The sequence below is a fragment of the Lissotriton vulgaris genome, chromosome 5 (assembly GCF_964263255.1).
Source record: "Lissotriton vulgaris chromosome 5, aLisVul1.2, whole genome shotgun sequence".
NCBI lineage: Eukaryota > Metazoa > Chordata > Amphibia > Caudata > Salamandridae > Lissotriton > Lissotriton vulgaris.
The window spans coordinates 1,965,732,686-1,965,752,473 of record NC_141693.1 but is presented as its reverse complement, the minus strand read 5'-3'; the positions used below and the strand labels follow the sequence as shown (position 1 = coordinate 1,965,752,473).

The following is a 19,788-nucleotide window of genomic DNA, read 5'->3' as shown; positions in this document are numbered from 1 at the left end:
TTCAGCATAGCCTCTCATGGCAATGGACCAGTCAACTGACCTCCTGTCCTTTATGTAAGATGTGCAAAGAGTACTTATTCCATCTGGTATGCACATGCCCAGTCAGCTTTGCTGCAGGATAGAAGAGTACTCTTGAAAGCATTTATTCTACCTTGTATTAGCTCCTGCAGGCAAGCAGTCCATACATGTTTTAATCCGGCAGACAGTATTTTAAATTCTCACTTTATAACGTTTGTACCAGGGGTCGAGCACAAAAATGTAACTGTACAGTTGGAGGTATGTCCCAGGTTCTCAAATGTTTTCTTCTGTTAACATACAGCTTTATGAAATCCTATTTTATTATATGCAATGATCTTGACTAATTATGCATAACAAACAAGCAATACCAAACAATACAACGTGTACTAAATCAATGTCTAACCAGTGCCTTGGTGTATAAAAAGACAAGTACTTAATTTTAGCCACAAGATACTGCACACACAATAACACAGATTAGGATATCTAAGCAGTTCTTTTTGGGCAATCATAAGTCTAGGGCTGACAATATGTTAATGTTATTGAAATTTATATAGCGCGCATATACCCGTAGGTGTCTTGGCGCTTTCAGGATCAAACATACTGCGCTGGGGTGTAACTAATTTCTGAAAAGCCACGTCTTAAGTTGTTTTCTAAAGGCGAGGAGAGTAGGTATATTCCTGAGATATAAAGGAAGGGAGTTCCACAGCCTCGTTGTACTGTGACTGAAACTCCTACCACCCCAGCTCGACTTTCTAATTCTAACAGTGGTCACAAAGCGATCATTGGCCGATCAGAGAGATCTATTTGGAGAGTACCATCTAAATATATTCTAAATACATTTTGAACCTTCTCTGTGCAAAGCCTTGTGAGCAATGCAAAGTGCTTTAAAGTTGACTCACTGGCATACTGGGAGCCAATGAAGATCCTGGATGCCTGTCGCTATTGACTGATATTTGGGAACGACGAGGATTAATCTGGCTGCAGCATTCTGTACCACCTGCAGCTTCCTAAGTAATCTGGCCTGAAGGTTCATATATAGGCCATTACAGTAGTCCAGTTTGGACAAGAATAACGCGGACACAACCGTTTTTCTGGTGTTTCTGGGAATAAAGGGAAGAATTTTTCTTAAGGTTTTGATGGTGAAGAAAGAGGAGGACACAACCTTAGATACCTGGGTCTCGAAGTTAAGTTTCTCGTCCATAATGAAGCCAAGGTTCTTGGCTTTTGCTACCGGAATAGGGGGAGGGCCCAGGTTATTTGGCCACCAGGCAGGAGACCAAGGTGGAAAGAGGTTACCAAACAGTACCAAGAAAACCCAAAGGTGGTGATGGACGGAGCGTTGCCAATACAAACACTCACCCCCAGTCAACTGATCTGGGTTTAATCCATCACCGTTCTTTAGCTCACTCCGCCACCCCAGTTCAGACATGGCCATATGCAAATCAGTCTGACCCTGTGCCTCATGGGAACAGTCCAGCCCGAACTGCCAAGCCATGTCTTCCCTGGACCGGAATCAAGCATCCTAAGACCGGTTTCTGGCATTACAGCCGTCTTCAGCCGGGCTTGCTTGACTCCAGTGGCAAAGTGAGCAAGGGACTCACGTCTGATGCATACCCTGCCAACTTAGGGCGAACAAAGAAAAACCAAAGGTGGTGATGGACGGAGCGTTGACAATACAAACCCTCACCCCCAGTCAACTTATCTGGGTTTAATCCATCATCCCCTTTGGTTTTTCTTTGTTCGCCCTAAGTTGGCAGGGTATGCTCAGACGTGAGTCCTTTGCTCACTTTGCCCCTGGATTCAAGCAAGCCCGGCTGAAGACGGCTGTAATGCCAGAAACCGGTCCTGGGAAGCTTGATTCCGGTCCAGGGAAGACATGGCTTGGCAGTTTGGGCTGGACTGTTCCCATGAGGCAAAGGGTCAGACTGATTTGCATATGGCCATGTCTGAACTGGGGTGGCGGAGTGAGCTAAAGAACGGTGATGGATTAAACCCAGATCAGTGGACTGGGGTGAGTGTTTGTATTGTCAACGCTCCGTCCATCATCCCCTTTGGTTTTTCTTTGTTCGTCCTAAGTTGGCAGGGTATGCTCAGACGTGAGTCCCTTGCTCACTTTGCCACTGGATTCAAGCAAGCCCGGCTGAAGACGGCTGTAATGCCAGAAACCGGTCCTGGGAAGCTTGATTCCGGTCCAGGGAAGACATGACTTGGCAGTTTGGGCTGGACTGTTCCCATGAGGCACAGGGTCAGACTGATTTGCATATGGCCATGTCTGAACTGGGGTGACGGAGTGAGCTAAAGAACGGTGATGGATTAAACCCAGAGCAGTTGACTAGGGGTGAGTGTTTGTATTGTCAACGCTCCGTCCATCATCCCCTTTGGTTTTTCTTTGTTTGCCCTAAGTTGGCAGGGTATGCTCAGACGTGAGTCCCTTGCTCAGTTTGCCTCTGGATTCAAGCAAGCCCGGCTGAAGACGGCTGTAATGCCAGAAAACGGTCCTGGGAAGCTTGATTCCGGTCCAGGGAAGACATGGCTTGGCAGTTTGGGCTGGACTGTTCCCATGAGGCACAGGGTCAGACTGATTTGCATATGGCCATGTCTGAACGGGGGTGGCGTAGTGAGCTAAAGAACGGTGATGGATTAAACCCAGATCAGTTGACTGGGGGTGAGTGTTTGTATTGTCAACGCTCCGTCCATCATCCCCTTTGGTTTTTCTTTACCAAACAGTACCACCACAATAGAGCAATAGTCCCAGTAGTAGGAAGGATCCCTACCACTGGATATGCTGGTCCTGCTCACAGCTATTTATGCCTTAACTTTAAGATGTCCTGGTGCATCTGGGATAGAATGGAAGTACCCCACTTGGGGTTAGTTCACTCACTTTGAAGCCCTCCTGTTGCAGGAAATCCTGCTGATTCTCTGAAGTGGGTCAACCCTCACTTCATATGTACCCATTTCAGTGTCACTTGTTTTCTTTTGGCAGTCGTAGATCTCTTCGAGACATGCCCACATCCTAATCAGCAGTCAGCACTTCCTGCATCTGCACAGACCACTCTGAAGCAAATGCAGCAGCGTGCGCTGGGAGCACGAGGCAACACTTTGCCGTGATTGTTAGATGATACTGACTGTGGGACTCCATTACCTCCTCAGCCCTCTTACCCATCACATTCCTTACTTCAATGAGGATTGGCTTCTTCCATTAAAGTAGTCTTCAAGTTTAAGATAGTTTCCTTTCTACTCCCCGTACTCTTGTTATTAAACAAAACCTTGCCCACCTTATTTCTTGCTTATTTCTTCTATGAAGATGTAGTCACCAGGAACAGGTAAGGAATGCTACAATTTTTGATCTAATGAGGGTCTGATAAGCCACCTCAATTACTTAAGACCACATTGTAAGAGGTCTTGCTAAATGGATCAAGTGGTGGTGTCTGTCTAGGAGTAAGGGCTGCTGTAAACATGCAGCTACAAAAAACAATCAGTAGACGGGTGCTGCATGGCACCGAAGCAGATTCTTGGAGCTGCACTGGGATTGGACGGCAGTTGCCTGGCAACTTGTGTAACAGGAAATAACGTGTCCTGTTTTAGAGGAGCTCTCTGATTGGTGTCTGGCCTGTGTATCGCATTGTTAGTATCATGTGGTTGGCCCACCTATTTTGGTGAGGATGCATGGGTATTGCGCACTATGTTGTTGGAGGCTGGTTCATTGCTTCTAGCGCCAAAATATCATTTTGGTGACAGTGCGCTTGATAAATGTTTAAATAAATCAATAAATACAATTCCAGAAAGAGCAAGGTTTAGAGCATGAGCCTAGCATTTAGAGGAGCGATTGGATTGGTTTTCTAGTTCTAACACCAGTAATGACAGATGTTGGCTCCATAGTGAGTCGGGGGACTTTGGTGGAACAGTCCTCAGTTCAGGGGTGATGTCCGGGTCTGGATTTTGATATGGGTCTAGCTATCTCAACTTGAAAAGCCCTTACTGCGCAGAAGTAAGAGTTTTTAGGCATCCATAGTTTGTGAGCCAGTCTTCTTTGGATCCAGATTGTTAAGATGCTTACTCCTTAAGCGACCACTCTTCCTTAGTACTATTATGCGCCTTGGATTTACCTTTGGTGTTACATACTGTACTGGTTTCACCCTTTGATCCTGTAGATCACATGGGATTGAAGTTTCTTACCTACACAGTAGTTTTTTGTGGCCATTTCCTCAAGGCATAGGGTTGGAAAATGAGGGTCTTTGTTAGCTTCAGAACCGTGTCTGAGGTTTCTGCCTGTCATGGTCATTCTTCATCCCTATTCTCAGTTTCTTCCAAGGTTGTGGCGTCTTTTCACTGTTCTGAGGTTCTGGTTTTGCCCGTTTTTTTCTTTGTCCTTCCCCGAGTTCAGATGAGGAAGCTGCACACTTCAGCCCCAAGCAATTTAAAAAAATCTTCACAGATTCGTTTTTACGTGGCAGTGAATCAGCTATTTTTGGTGCTTCGGTGTTGAGCCTAGTAGAAACTCACTGATATGGTTAATCATGAATGTTTGATGGTACAATCTAAATAAATAAACATTTGCATTAAACTTATGGTTCTATTAATGAAGCCGATTGCATGCTTGAATATCAACTAATTGAAGTAAGGACAGTGATGGGGAAGAAGGACAAAGAGGTAATGCTTGGCCACCTACCTGTACTGTTCATTGAACCAAGTTGTATTCTTCCCCATTACAGACCAATTTCCCATCCATCCCATTGGTTCTCTTCTTCAGATTGTTTGGAAATTACAGAAAGTATGTTGGGTGAGGTTGCCTTTTATAAAAAGTTCACAAGAAGGAGAAAGGAACCCACCTTGAAGGGATGGGAAACATTGTGATCTTAAGCTTGGTGACTCGTCTAGGTGTCAACTTGGTGCTGTATGGGGTTTTGGAAGCCCAATGGGGGACTAGTGCCTGCCGACCACACACCAAGTCTCTCTGCTGTAGTGGTGCACAAAAGATAGGCACAAAAAGGAACAAATGCAGCCCCTTTCGGTGTGACTGTGCCACAGTTCATTGAGATCTCTCAGACTACAAACACTGGAGTAATGTGGTCCCCGGAGTCAAGAAAACATCCGCCTGGCATCTGTTTTGTCTAATTTTTCACTTGTGGTTATTTAAGCCTAGAGGTAAGCCTCAGCCTGAAGAGATCTTGGTGGCACAACAGTGGGAACAGAGACTGCAGCAAGGTTATAACATTTTGGGAGCATGGCTCCATCCTCGGCGTGTCTCTTGATCGTTGCTCTCTTCAGCCCTTCCTGCACAACTCTTTATTCCTTGAAGCAAATGTCAGGTGGATTCCTTCACTAGCCAACTTTTCACTCTTTGGAACCTCCCAATTCCACCTTCACCTCAATGATGGCTCCTCACCTCAGGTCCACTCTGAAGCAGCTCTTCATGCATGATTGTTGTCAGACTACAGGTCCATTCCTGTCTTGAAAAGGGAATGTTCTCCACTTTTGTATAGCCTGACCATAAGCCAATGAGAGAAACGCCTGGCATACTTATCTAGGGAGCCTACCCAACCTCTGTCCCCAGCTAGCAGACTAAACGGTAGGTTCTAGAGCTCTGCTGTTCTTTGGGAACCCTCTTAGCTATAACACTTCGATTCATTCAACACTTCCTCAGGTTTGGCCTACTGTGTTTTTAAAGTGCCTGCTAGAAGTGCTCTGAATATACATGTCTGTAGATTTGCTCCTCTCAAGGATATTTTGCATAAAGTATTTACTGCAATATTCTTTTTCTTTTTCAGAGTACACCTACATGTGCGGTAAGTCTGTGCATTTTCTATTAACATTTTAAGCTCTGACATTGCCTATCTTCTTGTTGCCCTTTCTTTTACAACCTGATTGATTGTTAATAAATGCAATGACTGGTGGTTAATAACCGTGATGCCATCAGTGCTTGGTTTACTCGCTGGCTAAGGCGCAATCAGAAAGTTGCACTCTCATCCCACAGTCAGTCCATGCTGTTATAATGAAGCATAAAAGTCTAGGTCATACGCATTGTCCTTGACCTTTACTGAGCAAGGGATCTACATCTGCAAACGTATTGCTGATTAATTGTGCACATATTTGGGTGTTCTAAACCCATCTCCTCCGATCATGAATTATTTCAGTGAGGAAAGGGAATCAATGCACTGGGCCTGGGAAAAACAGGGGTCGAGTGCTGGAATTTGTGGTTGCCCTTAAGAAAAGGCTAACGTGGGAAGCGAAGAATACAGCGTTAATGGGAAAGAAAGACTCTGAGAATGCTATTCGACAAAGTAGCAACTGTCTTGTAGGCTTCAGATCCACACACAGACCTGCCCTAGGTGATGGGGACCACAGCACAAGCCATGAAAGAGGCATTTGTGTGCTTTTTGTCTCTATAACGGAATGTATTTGGTAGACATCTTTGTAAACTGAGACCACCACATAAATGTCCAAGCGCTGATCGCTGCCTTGTTGACCCCATAGGAAACTCGTGACTTCTGGAAGCCGGCAGTGTGCTTTAACTTCCTCGAAGCGTTCCTGTCCTTCGTCAAGGAGGTGGTGACCGAAGACAACTACGCGTAAGTAATGGTTGGACATCGTCCCCCACCTCTGTGTCTATGGAATATTTTCAGCCCGTCCAGCAACATTAGGGAACTGGTTCAGCCTGACTTTTAATGTAAGCTGCAAGTGACCCACATTTTTTGCTGTCTCCTACACTTGTTTCAGTGAATAAAAATGTGCCTTTCCTGCTAGAATGTTTTCAATCAATATAGCCTGAGTGGGCGTGTTCTCTAGGTCATCATCTGATTCGATGTCTAGATTGTTTCCTGTTTACTGACCCCATTTTCTGAATCTGAGCAGCGTCAGTAGTGTCGAGGATCATGTCTTGTATGTGGTGATGGGCCTGCCATGACTACCTCTATAGCCTGACTACAGAACATGACAAAAGATGTATCAAGCTAAATTGCGATCGCAAATGCTGAAATTTGCAGAATTTCAGCCTTTCCGATCGCAAAAACGCTGTGTGCAATGCCGGTAAGAATAATCCCATTTGCAAAATAAGAAATCACAAAATTTGTGATTCCCAATTTTGCGCATGCATTTAGAGAATTGCAATTTGCGATTCCCTAAATGCTATTCTAGTAGCCATCGCAAATTGCGATATTGCTTTAAGGAATCGCAAATTACCACCAACTTCAAGTTGGTAGTAATTTGCGATTTCCTAGAAAAATGCATTATTTAGCATTTTTCAAAGTGCCATGTGGCTCACATACATGCCCTTAGGGCATGTAGGTGCACCACATGTGCACACATACACATTTCAGGGTGGCAACAGGGTGTCCTTTTGGAATCCTTGAAATTGCATGCACAATTTGCGAGTACCTATTGGGCATTCGCAAATTGCGCATGCAATTCCCATTCATTCCTATGGGCCTCTTGGCCCATAAGAATGAATGGGAAGGGATTCCTTAATTCCGCATCGCAATTTGCAATGCGCAATTAAGGATTATTTAGGAAATGCAAATATTATTGCGATTACTACCTACATAGCATTTTGTGAGTCCTTAATTGCGATTCTCTAAAAATCGATATTAATGACTCGCAAACTGCTACAATTATACATCTGCCCCTTGATGTGTAGTCTGGGCTTGAATGCAGGAGGAAAGAAGGCTCACTGGCTCCTCAGTAGTAGACATACATTTAACCGGTGTTGATGGATTCATAAGCATTGGCGGACTCCAGGTGGCCTGGTTTCTTTAAGAGAATTGATTGAAGTGAAGATAGCAGTAGGTCCAGAACTAGTGCCCAAGAGGCTTGTCTCATACGCCTACTTAGGACCAGAGTTTTTCCACCACCATACCGATCATTATACTCTAAAAGACCCACGATAATACGTTCACACAAACAGCACATAAAAACAAGAAATACTAAAATGAAATATCCTAAAAAAGTTAAGTTGATATGGAGTTACGGTTGACTAATATGTCAACAGCGGCTTCATCAAAAAATCCTTAAAAGGTCTCAAAATTCATAAATATGCTACCTAAACGTCCGTACCATAACACACCATGCCTTTAGAGAATATAATTATTTGGGAATTGGTAATACAGACTATAGTCTACTTCAAATCATTAATGACAGATCAACACTAGCCACACATAGAGGGATGGATGAGACAGAGTGGGGATGTTGGAAATAGAATTAGTGTCATTGGAAGTGGCAGAGGAAAGGATTGGGAAAGAGAAAAGATGGCCAGCATCCGTGAGGCGGCCCAATCTGAAAGAAAGGCAAGAACAGTTGAGTTATCATTCACAAAGGACACTCACATTGCAAAACTTTAAATTCGTTATTAAAATGTGGAGGTGGAGGAGTAGTATGTTCCACATAGCAATCCTATACATAGCTTAATTTAGCAGTCTGAGATTCTTACACGTTAGTTATTATGGTTATTTTATTTTATATGTGCTATTTATAGAGCAAGGATCTAACTCTGGAGTAATTAGGGGTGCGACTCTCTTGAGCTTAAAAAAGAATCATCAGCAAGCTCCCTTGATGCAGGGTTAAGGATGTGGTTGGGAATGGAGCAAGGTATGCATGTTTGACACTGTGGGCTCTTCATTGATAGTTATAAATGTTAGAATAATGCACCACTGCATGCAGGGATACTTGTCCAAATATATCTTGGAGAGGATGAAGAGTCCAGCCAGTACAATGTAACACCCTCCAAAGCCTATCAAAGGGAAGTTTTCTGTAGTGTAGACTGCGTAAAAATACAAACATCCCTTCTCAAAATTACATTGCATCACCCGTAACGTAAACCGTTCCCAATCTATAGAAGGAGGAACAATAAAGCCTAATATTCTTTAACATTAGAAGAGCTAAAAATCACTTTATCCCAGTCCAGGGGCTTCCATATTCCTTGATGCCTAATACTAGCAGTTGCTTGCCCGTCAGTTCTTTTTTCCATCTCACAAGAGTGAGATCTCGGAACAGCTGGGGTATTTTTTTTTACTCAATTTGCCTCTGGAGTTTCTGTCTGAAATGTTATGTTTCCATTTTTGCTTGACATCCTTTGCCTCCGAGAAGCTCTTCAAAGTTTCTTTGGCTTTTTAGCCATTCGTTCCTGTCATCATACATTCACTTTTCTGTGAAGTGCCTATGATATAGGAGGAAAAATACATCTTTTGATCCCCGCCAGGTATATGGTTTGCCGTCCTGCTTCTCACTGCAACTTGACGAGAGAGTTTTATTCTAAAATGTCCAAAGGGACTCTGAAGGATAGGGAATACATCAGGCTCAGAAGAAATCTGAAAGTCCTCTGAGATACGGACAAGAAAAAGGGAAAGGGCCTACAAGGGTGGATCGGCTTCCACTGTGACTCTGCCGACACATCCAAAGGGCTCTCGGACACACAGATTGAAGGAGTGTTGCAAAGTCATCCTGTGCCCTGGGCACCCCCCAACTTTCTGCTGACTGGAACTGGTGGTAACTGACTCTGACTGACCCTGGGCTCTGTTTAACCAGGCCCAGGGCCAGTGCCAAGCTAAAAGGAACACATTAAAACACAGTTAAGACACCCAACATACACTAGGGTACACTATAGTATGGTGGGGTACCCCTGTAGTTGGCATGACCTACCACCTAAGCCCCTAGTATGTAATAGGGCAGGGGATTGAAACTACCTAGAAGTCTCCAGTATCCTGGTGCAAGGCAGTTTAGAGGCCAGCAGATTCTCTGCACCAGCATGTGTGCAGTGCTGAGCCTGAGGTCAGTTTAAAAGCTGCACTGGTGGCCAGGACAGCTTTTAAACCTTACATTGTGCCCAAACTCGACTTTGGGGGTAGGGGCTCTTAAAAATGAAAAACCTACCATGCTTTTGCATATTAGGGACCCCCTAGGTATCCCAGGGGTGGGGGGTCAGTTATCTATAAGGAGCGACTTTATAAAATGAGTTTTTAGAGGCCTGGGTAAAGTGAAATTTTACATTTCACTCCCCACATTGTATTAAAGAGGTGCTCAAATTCGACTTTGATGCTGGAAGAATTGGGTAAGGATGATCTGCAATATTTCTGCAGATTCAAAATCCCTGAAGTCTCCCCTAGTTGCACAGGGGGTGGGGGTCCGTTAGAAATTAGGGAAATACTTATAAAATATGGTTTTATAAGCCCTGGTGCTACAAAAGTCGCGAAAGTCATTTTCCCCATTGCAAACCCCATGGCCCATAGGTTAACATGGTAGGAAGTGATTGATTAATAAATATTGATAGGAGAGGACTAGCCGGACCATTCAAAGACTTCCCAGAATTGTCGTTGTAAATCCAACAATATTATATTGTTGAATTTCTCCTAAAGTGTACATACAATAAGTTATGAGACTTTCTTGTTTGTAAGTCCAAATTCAGCCTTTCAGTGGTCTGCCCTGATTGGTCAGAGTTAAGTGGATTAGCCAGGCTGCTGGGAGTGCAGTGATCTGTTCTATAGGAATGCCAGGCCAGGAGGTGGCGTCGTAAAGTACGTTCCTCAAAGGAAGAAGGGAGGCCTGGGTTTCAGTCCACTAAGACAGTCGTGACCCAGAGTTAGGGCTAGGCTTAAGAAAGGTAAGTGCAGGACATGTGGGGGGGGGTGGGTTCATTTGCCCTAATTACTTAAGAGTTGTTAGAGGGGAGTTGGGTTCATGGGTAGGTTGACGGGAATCCATTGGCGTAGCTGGTCTCTGGGCTCCCGTTTGGGGCCTAGAGGTGGCTGTACCGCGACAGGTACTTCAGTGTTTTTTGAGGTATGGGGGGGGGGTTGGGGTGGGGCGGAGCACTTTGGTGGGTTACAGGGGGGACTTGGGGGTGTTCGATCGTATGACAGTAAAAGAATTTCCGGTGTTTCTGTGTGCTTCCTTTCGTGGCCCGCCTTGGGGCGCTTTCCCTTCCCGAATTATGAATGGCGACTGCTGGGTTGAAGGCCTTAGACCCTAGAACATCCCTCCGAGTTATGAGCTGGAATGTGAGGGGTATGCTTGATAAGATTAAAAGGGTCGCAGCCTTGCGGCAGGCGAAAAGAGAACGTGCAGATGTGCTGTTTCTGCAAGAAACCCATTTGTTGGGAAACAAAATCCTTTGCCTTCCAGCGCTTTGGCTATCAGCAGGTGTACCATGCGGGCTTTGTTAGGGCATCCCGGGGGGGTCGCAATTCTAGTCCACCGTAGGCTCTCATATGTCCACGCCACCCAATGAGTTGATACACAGGGCAGGTACATATTCATTAAGGGCATGGTGGGAGAAGAGTTCCTAGTTTTGGGTAGTGTGTATGCCCCGCCCCCGCTGCAGTGATCCTTAGTGGAGCAGCTGTTTACCATCTGGGCTGACATCCCCGAGACACCAGCGATAGTGGGGGGGGGGGACTGGAATGATGTCATGGATAAGTTGCTGGATAGATGCAGGCCCGGAGGAGGCCAATTGACGGGTGGGGGCACTAAACTGGGGGATTTGGTACGAGGTCTGGACTGGGTGGACACCTGGAGATATTTACATGCGGGTAGACGGGAGTACACATACCTTTCGGCGCTCCACGGGTCCTTCTCGAGGCTCGATTATATATTTGTCTCCCGCTCGGTAATTGGCAGGGTGGAATCGGCTGCAGTGTTGTCCAGGGGGCTCTCGGATCATTCCCCTGTAGCCATGGAATTCACCCTGGATAGGAGACGACAGGTGTTTCCATGGCGCCTCTCTACGTCGCATCTCCGTAATGAGGACTATCAGAGGCACATGAGGGAAGCCATAGCTCATTATTGGGTGGAGAATGCGGGATCTGTCTCGGAGGCTGGCACTATGTGGGAGGCTTTGAAGCCCACAGTGAGAGGAGTGGATATTGCGTGGTGTGCGGTGGCGCGCTGGCGGCGGAAGGCAGAATTGATTCGGGCGGTGGCGGAGGTGGAGGCCCTGGAGAGCCGCTGCAGTATGAGTGGTGATGGCCAGGCGGTGGGGCAGCTCCTCTTGGCACAACAATCCTATGCGGCAATACTGTTGGATGAGGCACGGCAGGGATTTGAAACGTGACCGCGCGCTGTGGCCAGGCGCTGTCTCCTGGGAAGCTCAAGCACCACACACGCATGCGCATACACACACACACAAGCGCCCATGCACGCACGCACATACATACAGAGACACCCCCCTGACACATACACACACACGCGCGTGCGCACACACACACACACACAAGTGCACCGAGGCCCCCCCTCCCCCGCCGTCACCGTCGCACACATACATACATACACACACACGAGCATACACACACACACGTGCACCAATCCCGCCCCAGCCTTTTGGAACTTACCTTACCTCAGCACGCGGCACCCAACCTCCTGCTGGCGCGGCCCCGGGGCTCTACACCGCTCACAGGAGCCCCGGGCCGCGAGACGCAACGACTCCGCCTGCCTCCTCTTCCGGTCTGAACGTGGCCCCGCCCCCGTCACAGGCGACCGTGCCTGACTTCCGGGGCGGCCGCGATACTAAGAGACTGCATATTTCCCACTTAGAGGTTCTACTTTTGATGCGTATTTCCATGTGGACAGGGATGAGGAGTTTAAGGTAGGTCATACCAGGCCAGACCAGTCACATTTTCAGAGTAGCAATGAAAGGAAAATGTACACCGCATTAGAAAACAACACAACACGATGGAATGAATATCAACGACTATACCCGGTAACTACCATAAAGTCTGGCCTGGCATCAGCACAACAGCTACTCGGGTTTCACCGTATTTGTTACTTATATAAACTCACCTCCGTATTGCCACGCTAAGACCAAGGGGATATTACCGCCTGCAGAATGTAACTATTCACTGTAGCTTATCCTAAAGCATTGCAACTCAGATAGTATGAGTTCATACACAGTCCCCCACAGCGGATTGCAGTAGTGCACTAAGCCCCCCTACACAGAGTAATCTGCACGCGCCGCCAAACAATGTATTAGTGGCTCCATAATGCTTCTAAGAGCATTTAGTACACTCACCATTCCAGGGCCGAGCACGCGGGACTGCAGCATTCGGCGTTGGTCCAACTCTGATACCCCCGGCCGGACCGTATGAAGACAGCAGGATTCTAGGCTCGCACAACCTCGGCCAATAAACTGTTGCTGCCCGGAGCATTGCGCCCCCAACGTGAACCGCCTATGTTGCTCTGCAGCTCATCGCTGATCCAGTCCCCTGGTCCCACAGCAGAGTGGTGAGTGGTGAGTGCAGAGTGGTGAGTGCAGAGTGGTGAGTGCAGAGTGGTGAGTGCAGAGTGGTGAGTGCAGAGTGGTGAGTGCAGAGTGGTGAGTGCAGAGTGGTGAGTGCAGAGTGGTGAGTGCAGAGTGGTGAGTGCAGAGTAGTGAGTGGTGAGTGCAGAGTAGTGAGTGTGCAGAGTAGTGAGTGTGCAGAGTAGTGAGTGTGCAGAGTAGTGAGTGCAGAGCATTGTGTGCTGTTGAGTGCAGAGTGCTGTGTATTGGCAATGTTAATGACAATGCCCATTTATTTTTGATTTAAAGAAAAAAATGTCATGAGCAATGCCAATAGCTCTACCTTTAATGATGCCGAGACCATTGCATTGCAAATGCTTGTTTTATCCTATGTGAGACTCTTGTATACGGATCTGACGACGTCAGTCAGGGTGGCAGGGGCCATATCATCCAAATTTCCCGTTGCACGTGGTACGCGCCAGGGGTGCCCCCTTTCCCCGTATTTGGTGTTTATCTCCGCGAGTCCTGTGCTCTCCTGGAAGCACAATTTGATGCCGGTTTGGGATAGAGTCCGCCTGGAGATGAAGGCGTGGTCCCGAATGCCCCTTACTATATATGGCAGATCTGCCATCTTTAAGATGGTGACCCTCCCCGATTGCTCATCAGCTGCAAAAACACCCTTACCCGATCTCGCCCCAGTGGTACCGACAAGGCAATTCAGCATTGGGACAATTTTTGTGGGCCGGGGGAATGGTGCGGGTAGCGCTGCACACCCGTTTCCTATCCACCTATGATGGGGGTCTGGCAACCTCCGATATATTGTCGTATTATCAAGCCTCTCAACTGTTAGTTCTAAATGAATGGTGGTATGGAGATTGGGGGGATCCAGCATATGCTCTGGAGAGACATCTTATGGGATCCGCTACGCTGCATACGGTCCTTTATGCGCCGCCGCTGCGAGGGGGACTGCCCCCGGCCACCCAGGTGGTTTTTCAAGTTTGGAGACAGGCTCTACGCCGTATGGGATGGTGGGATAGGCTGACGCAGGAGACCCCGCTGTGGCGCAACGGACATCTACCCGCACTGGTGTCCCTCCAAGGCTTTGGGGACTGGGATGCCATCGGCATCTCAACTTTGGGAGATGTGATGTCAGGGATGACGCTCAAATCCTTCCAGGATTTGCGAGGGGAGTATGATATGCCCCAGTCCCAGTTTTCTAGATACCTACAGTTCCGCCATGCTATCAGGCCGAGTCATGAGGGCCTGGATTCCCTACCGGAGTTTAGCCCACTGGAGGCCAAAGGCTTCATGGGGTACCTAGGGGACAAAAAGATCTCCCGCATCCATCGCACACTGGTAATACATTGCTCGACGACATTACAGAAGCTTCGGGAGTCATGGGAGCGGGATATAGGGGCGCTTGAAGAAGAGGATTGGAGGGAGGCACTGAAGGCCCCAAGAGGCGCAGCAATAGCGATCAGATTGCGATTGATCCTATTTAAATATCTACATAGGGTGTATTTTACAAGGGAGAGATTGTGGCGGGCTGGTCTCATTGCGTCCCCAGACTGTCTCAGGTGTGGTAAGGAGAAGGGGACATTGATGCATACGGTCTGGAGCTGTGGGACACTGGTTGGATTTTGGGCTGGGGTGTGAAACTGTATGGCCGAGGTGTTGGGGTGGGAACTTCCTCGCACACCACATTTAGGATTACTACACATCCTGGAAGGGGTGGGGGGTAACATATATAAGAGGCATTTGCTGCTGTTGGGCCTTAACCTCGCCAAAAGAGATATAGCCAAGGCGTGGAAGGACCCTCGCCCTCCCTCAGTGTCAGTGTGGAAGAAGGGCCTTGATTTATGCATGGGGCTGGAACAGCCAATCTTTGTGGCCCGAGGGTGTCCACGGAAACATTACAAGATATGGAAGAGGTGGGCAGAGTATCGGGGCCTCAGCTGGAGCCCCCGATGGACAGGGAATTGGATCAAGAGATAGGATAGGCGGGTCAGGAGGAAGGAGTACACATGATTTTTGTTTGTGATTGTGTTGAAGAAACCGGGAGGAGATGTCGTGCGATCGGGGTGGGTGGGATCCGAGCAGGGGGTGTTGGGTAGGGCTGGGGAGGGAGAGCGGAGGGGGGGATGTTTGGTCAGTTTGATGAAACCTTGAATTCCAAAAAATGCTGTATAGATTGCCAAATTCGTGATGCTTTATATTGATATGCAGTTAACTTCCATGTGCGAGGTGCTGCCTTTCTAGTGCGACCTATCAATAAACTATGTTTTAAAAAAAAAAAAAGGTATGTGCAGATATTAGGGGGTGTGTTTAGTCAGCTCTTACCTTCTTGCTGGAAAATCAGCCATTATGGATTTGGAAGAATGATGCACTGTGAGACACACTAATGCCACACTCCACAGGATGTGGTCATAACCATGAGGAGTTGCCCTGCTCTCATTGGTCAGCAGTGACCTGGTGCTTGACCCAGAAAATTTTGAATAAGTATCTGAGAGGGGCAGAGCCCTCCAGATCTGCTGCTTGAAACTGAATGAAGCAAGAAGTACCCTGCTGAAGTTTGCTGTGCAAGAAACTCTAAGGCCTGACCTATGAAGACTGCACCATTTGAAACTACAGCCCTGTTGATTACCTTGCTGCCAAAGGACTAAGAGTGGACTCCCTGGAAGCTACAGGTTAACAGAGCTCACCTGGACAGCCCCACAAAGAATTCAAAGACTAGAGTACCAGTGGATTTGTAAGGGTTTTGTTCAAGTGGATTGCGGAATTGAAGTCTCACACTTTCAAGGACCCTCTTGGAGATTCCAGAACCTTGGATTGCGTGTTGGAAACATTGGGACCCGCAAGCAGAACGCCAGGAAGGTGTTCTAACTGGACCCCGCTTGCTGAAGAAGGCGGCCCACTACAGTGGTGAGAATTCTTCAGAACAATTGTGTCCCTGACAGAGAAAACAAAATGACTTAAGGGGCACTGTTAGTTTCTAAGCACTAGAAAGTGACTAATCTTTAAAAATTCATATCTCTGGTTCCCTACAGTGGATTATTTTCGTTTTGGTGTCATTTAAAAGATACAAATATTACCTATTTTTATAAATTGGTGTTGGATTTTTATTTTGTGTTGTGTCTTAATTATTTACTGAAATGATGTTTTTAAATGCTTTACATACCTGTCTTTGAAGTTAAGCCTGTCTGCTCGCAGCCATGTTACCAAGGGTTGAGCAAGGGAATACTTTTCTAAGACCTATGCTGAGTCCTATCATGTGTTAATGGCCTTATTGCCAGTGGCAGACCTACATTTGCCCCTAACAATAACCCACTTTCCAACAAGGAGAAAATGTCCCGGAACGAGGACAGGAAGAAACATTCTCATTATCTCTACTCCTGACAATGCAGATTTTGTCCTCGGCAAAAAGTATGGCCGTCCTGTTCCCTGTCGAGGGCAGGATCTATGAAACTTCACTATTGCTTGGCATCATGTAAATCTTCCTCTTTTGAGTCTTTAAATCCCATAATCTGCCACTGTCAACCTGCTTAATGTTGTACCATTAGACAGGATGACACCTACATGATGTCTGAACATTAGTAGACATCACATAGACCGCCATTTAGATACTCAACACTTTCGGTAATGGAGAACCTTTTATGCCCAAGAAAAGACTGAAGCTGTCACCCACACTATCTGCAATTTTTAAGCCTCTGGTCCTCTGTGCTTCATCTTACCAGCAGAATTACCTCTACATATTCCTCTGAAGGCTCTCCAGCTTCCCCCACCTCCAGCTTTAAGAGCATTTATATTCTACAGGAAGACCTTTATGCCACCAGTCAGTAGAGGGCCTCATTTCCCGCTCTAGGCTTCAATGCCACTTTTACCATCAGCCCATCTCCAACTCCTACCAGGTTCTCTAACATTTGTATAGACGTTGCACGTGTTTATCCTTTGCTCCAATATCCATTGGCAGTACTGCTTCAAGAAAATCTCTGTGGATAACCCCTCCTCTGTCCATGGTGTTTTAACACGAGGTGCATCCAAATTGAACATCCCTATGGAAGCTTTCATGGCATTGTTGGTTATCAGAAAACACCGCCTCCTCCTAGAACTCTGCTGCCTCCATTCTGCCATATCAAAGACAGCTACTCATTGCCTCCTGCAAAAAAGTACAGGCCCCCAGAGCAGGACCCTGTTTTTCTATACTTCTACCCGTTGCCTAATTTTGTTCCATTCTAGACTCTCTGAAAACAGTACACATTAGCTCCAGATACATTTGTTCCCTCCAATAGGGAAAGCAGGAGAACAAATGCAACAGGAAATATGTTGCAGGACACAGCCTCTGTAGCCCTCAAGAACACCAGTGTGACAGCTAATGCAATGGGTGTATTGGATGTATGACTAATCCTTATGTAAGTTAGTACTACAGTTTACAGACCAACTTCCCGAATATCACAGCCAGGATGTGAATGAGGTGATTTAGGAAGATCATGCACTGTCAAATCTGGTGTAGCCGTTGACTCTGCAAAACCTGGACTCTCAGGTTATTGCCCCGGCATCACTCAGGCCCTCATCCTGACTATGCCTCACTACCTTGAAACCGAATGCTGTGCCATCTCCAGATACGGTGCCATGCCTGGTGTGTTAAGTGTAGCAATGTTTCCCTGACAGTAGGTTTAGATGATTCATTGTCCTCTCTGGAATAGTGCTCTTTTGTTATAAACAAGGTTTTAACACGGGCCTTTTTGTTTTTTGGACAGAGTTTCGGTCTTACAAACAAGCTACGGCTCCCACAGATCTGTCTGGGCAGATTTTACATAACTAATCCAGGGAATATGCAAACCTCTGTCACAAGAGAAACAGCACTGAACGATTTCCCTGTTAAAAGCAGCGTGTTGATTGCTCCAAATCGAGCACCATAACAGAAGGGAAGCCAGGTTAAAAGAGTCCTTAACATAATCCATTCATAGTGCAGAATAAAGGTGGAACAAGTAGGTGGGATGCCCAGGAGTCTCATAAGTTAATAAATGAGCCACAGGTTTTTCCCCAATGCGTCTGGCCAGGCTAAAAACATACTCAACAGAGCCTAAAAGTTTCTGGCGCACTTTAGCCACACAAGGACCCCAATTCCCCTTTGCATCAAAAACTACACCCAGGAAGGAGAGGTTATGGGTTAGAGCCACTGGGTAACCTTGTAGCTTCATACTCGGTATCTTTGTCTGTTTTGGATTGCACGTCATCGTAAAGGTTTTTGAACAATTAGTAGACCGACCAAGGGAGTCCATAAAGGTGACACACTATTGGAACATACAACAGCAAATCATCATCTGCATGTAAAAGGATGGCAGCCTTTTTGCTGCCATTGGAAAGAGCATCGGAGATGTTAGTGGACTGGGCAGTACCTAGGTCATTTATGTACTACAGAAACAGCAGGGGGGCTAGGACGCATCCTCGTCTTATTCTGAACCAGTCAATCTTCTCTCCGGCTGGGCCGAACCCAACTGAGGCAGAAAGATCATAATGAAGGATCCTCAGACACTGAACCAGAGCACCATCCACGCCCAAGCCTGTCAGTATTTCCCAGAGTTTAGACCTCACCGCGCTTTAAAACGGTGCAGGACAGGTCCACGAAGGCCAGGCAGGTGGAGCCCTGCTTAACAATGTTGTATTTACTAATCCGCAGGTGTAAATTTAAACATTGCTCCATCGTGCTTAGCCCCTCACAGAAACCATATTGGTCCTCTGACAGGATTCCGGCCTCCCAAATCCAGTCCAGAAGGCGTGCCAAGGCCACTCTCCCCACCAGTTTAACAGCGGAATCCAGTAATGATATTAGGCGATAGCATTCTGGAGATTGGGGGTTAACCTTTTTAAAAACTGGAACAATTATGGCTGAGTGCCATGATTGAAGGAAACCTGTCTTACAAAGAGCATTAAAACAATTTCACAAAAGAGGGATCCAGAGATCCAGGACAAGTTTGTATAAGTCCATGGGAAACCTATCCAGGCCAGGTGCCTTCTCGCATGGACTTTTATTCAGTCCCTCACTCACGACTTCTACAGAGAATTCCACTGACAAAGGGAATACCACCTCTTCCTCATCCACTGTTGTTTCATTGAATACCCATACATTGCTTAAAAATGACAAGTGAGACTTCTCTAGGCAGTCGTACTGCTGCTGGCTCAGGCAGCTGGATAAACAAAGTAATCATGGCTGAGTGGAGGGGAAGAGCACTTCCTATGGAATTACACAAGTACTGACCAATCAAACTTTTGCATGCCTGTCCACCAGCTTGTGTGCGGAACCAAACCCCTCACTGTTTTTTAGGTTCATCACATAAGGTCTGGTGACAGTAGTGCATAAATCAGGTGAGCTGGAATAATCCAAAAACATTTTCTAGCCGCGCTTCCACCACGTCTAAAAAATGTGGTGACCACCACAAAGACCACAACAGGCTTTACCAGAGGGTTCAACCTCCTAGATAATCATACTAACCACACAAGCAGTAAAAGCAAAGGTAGACTTACTATCACAGAACAAGGTTCCAGAAGCAAGTCCCCCACCCATTCCCAAC

General features: G+C 46.6%; 1 protein-coding gene across 1 annotated transcript in view; it reads left to right on the top strand.

Annotated features, from left to right (window-relative positions):
• The window catches only part of LOC147717896 (decapping and exoribonuclease protein-like), a 112,054-nt gene that overhangs the window by 70,061 nt on the left and 22,205 nt on the right, over positions 1-19,788 (top strand). Inside the window, exons 7-8 of the mRNA XM_086924666.1 lie at positions 5,787-5,804; positions 6,493-6,587. Coding sequence (XP_086780792.1) covers positions 5,787-5,804; positions 6,493-6,587 — 113 coding nt within the window. The remainder of the gene's footprint in view (positions 1-5,786; positions 5,805-6,492; positions 6,588-19,788) is intronic.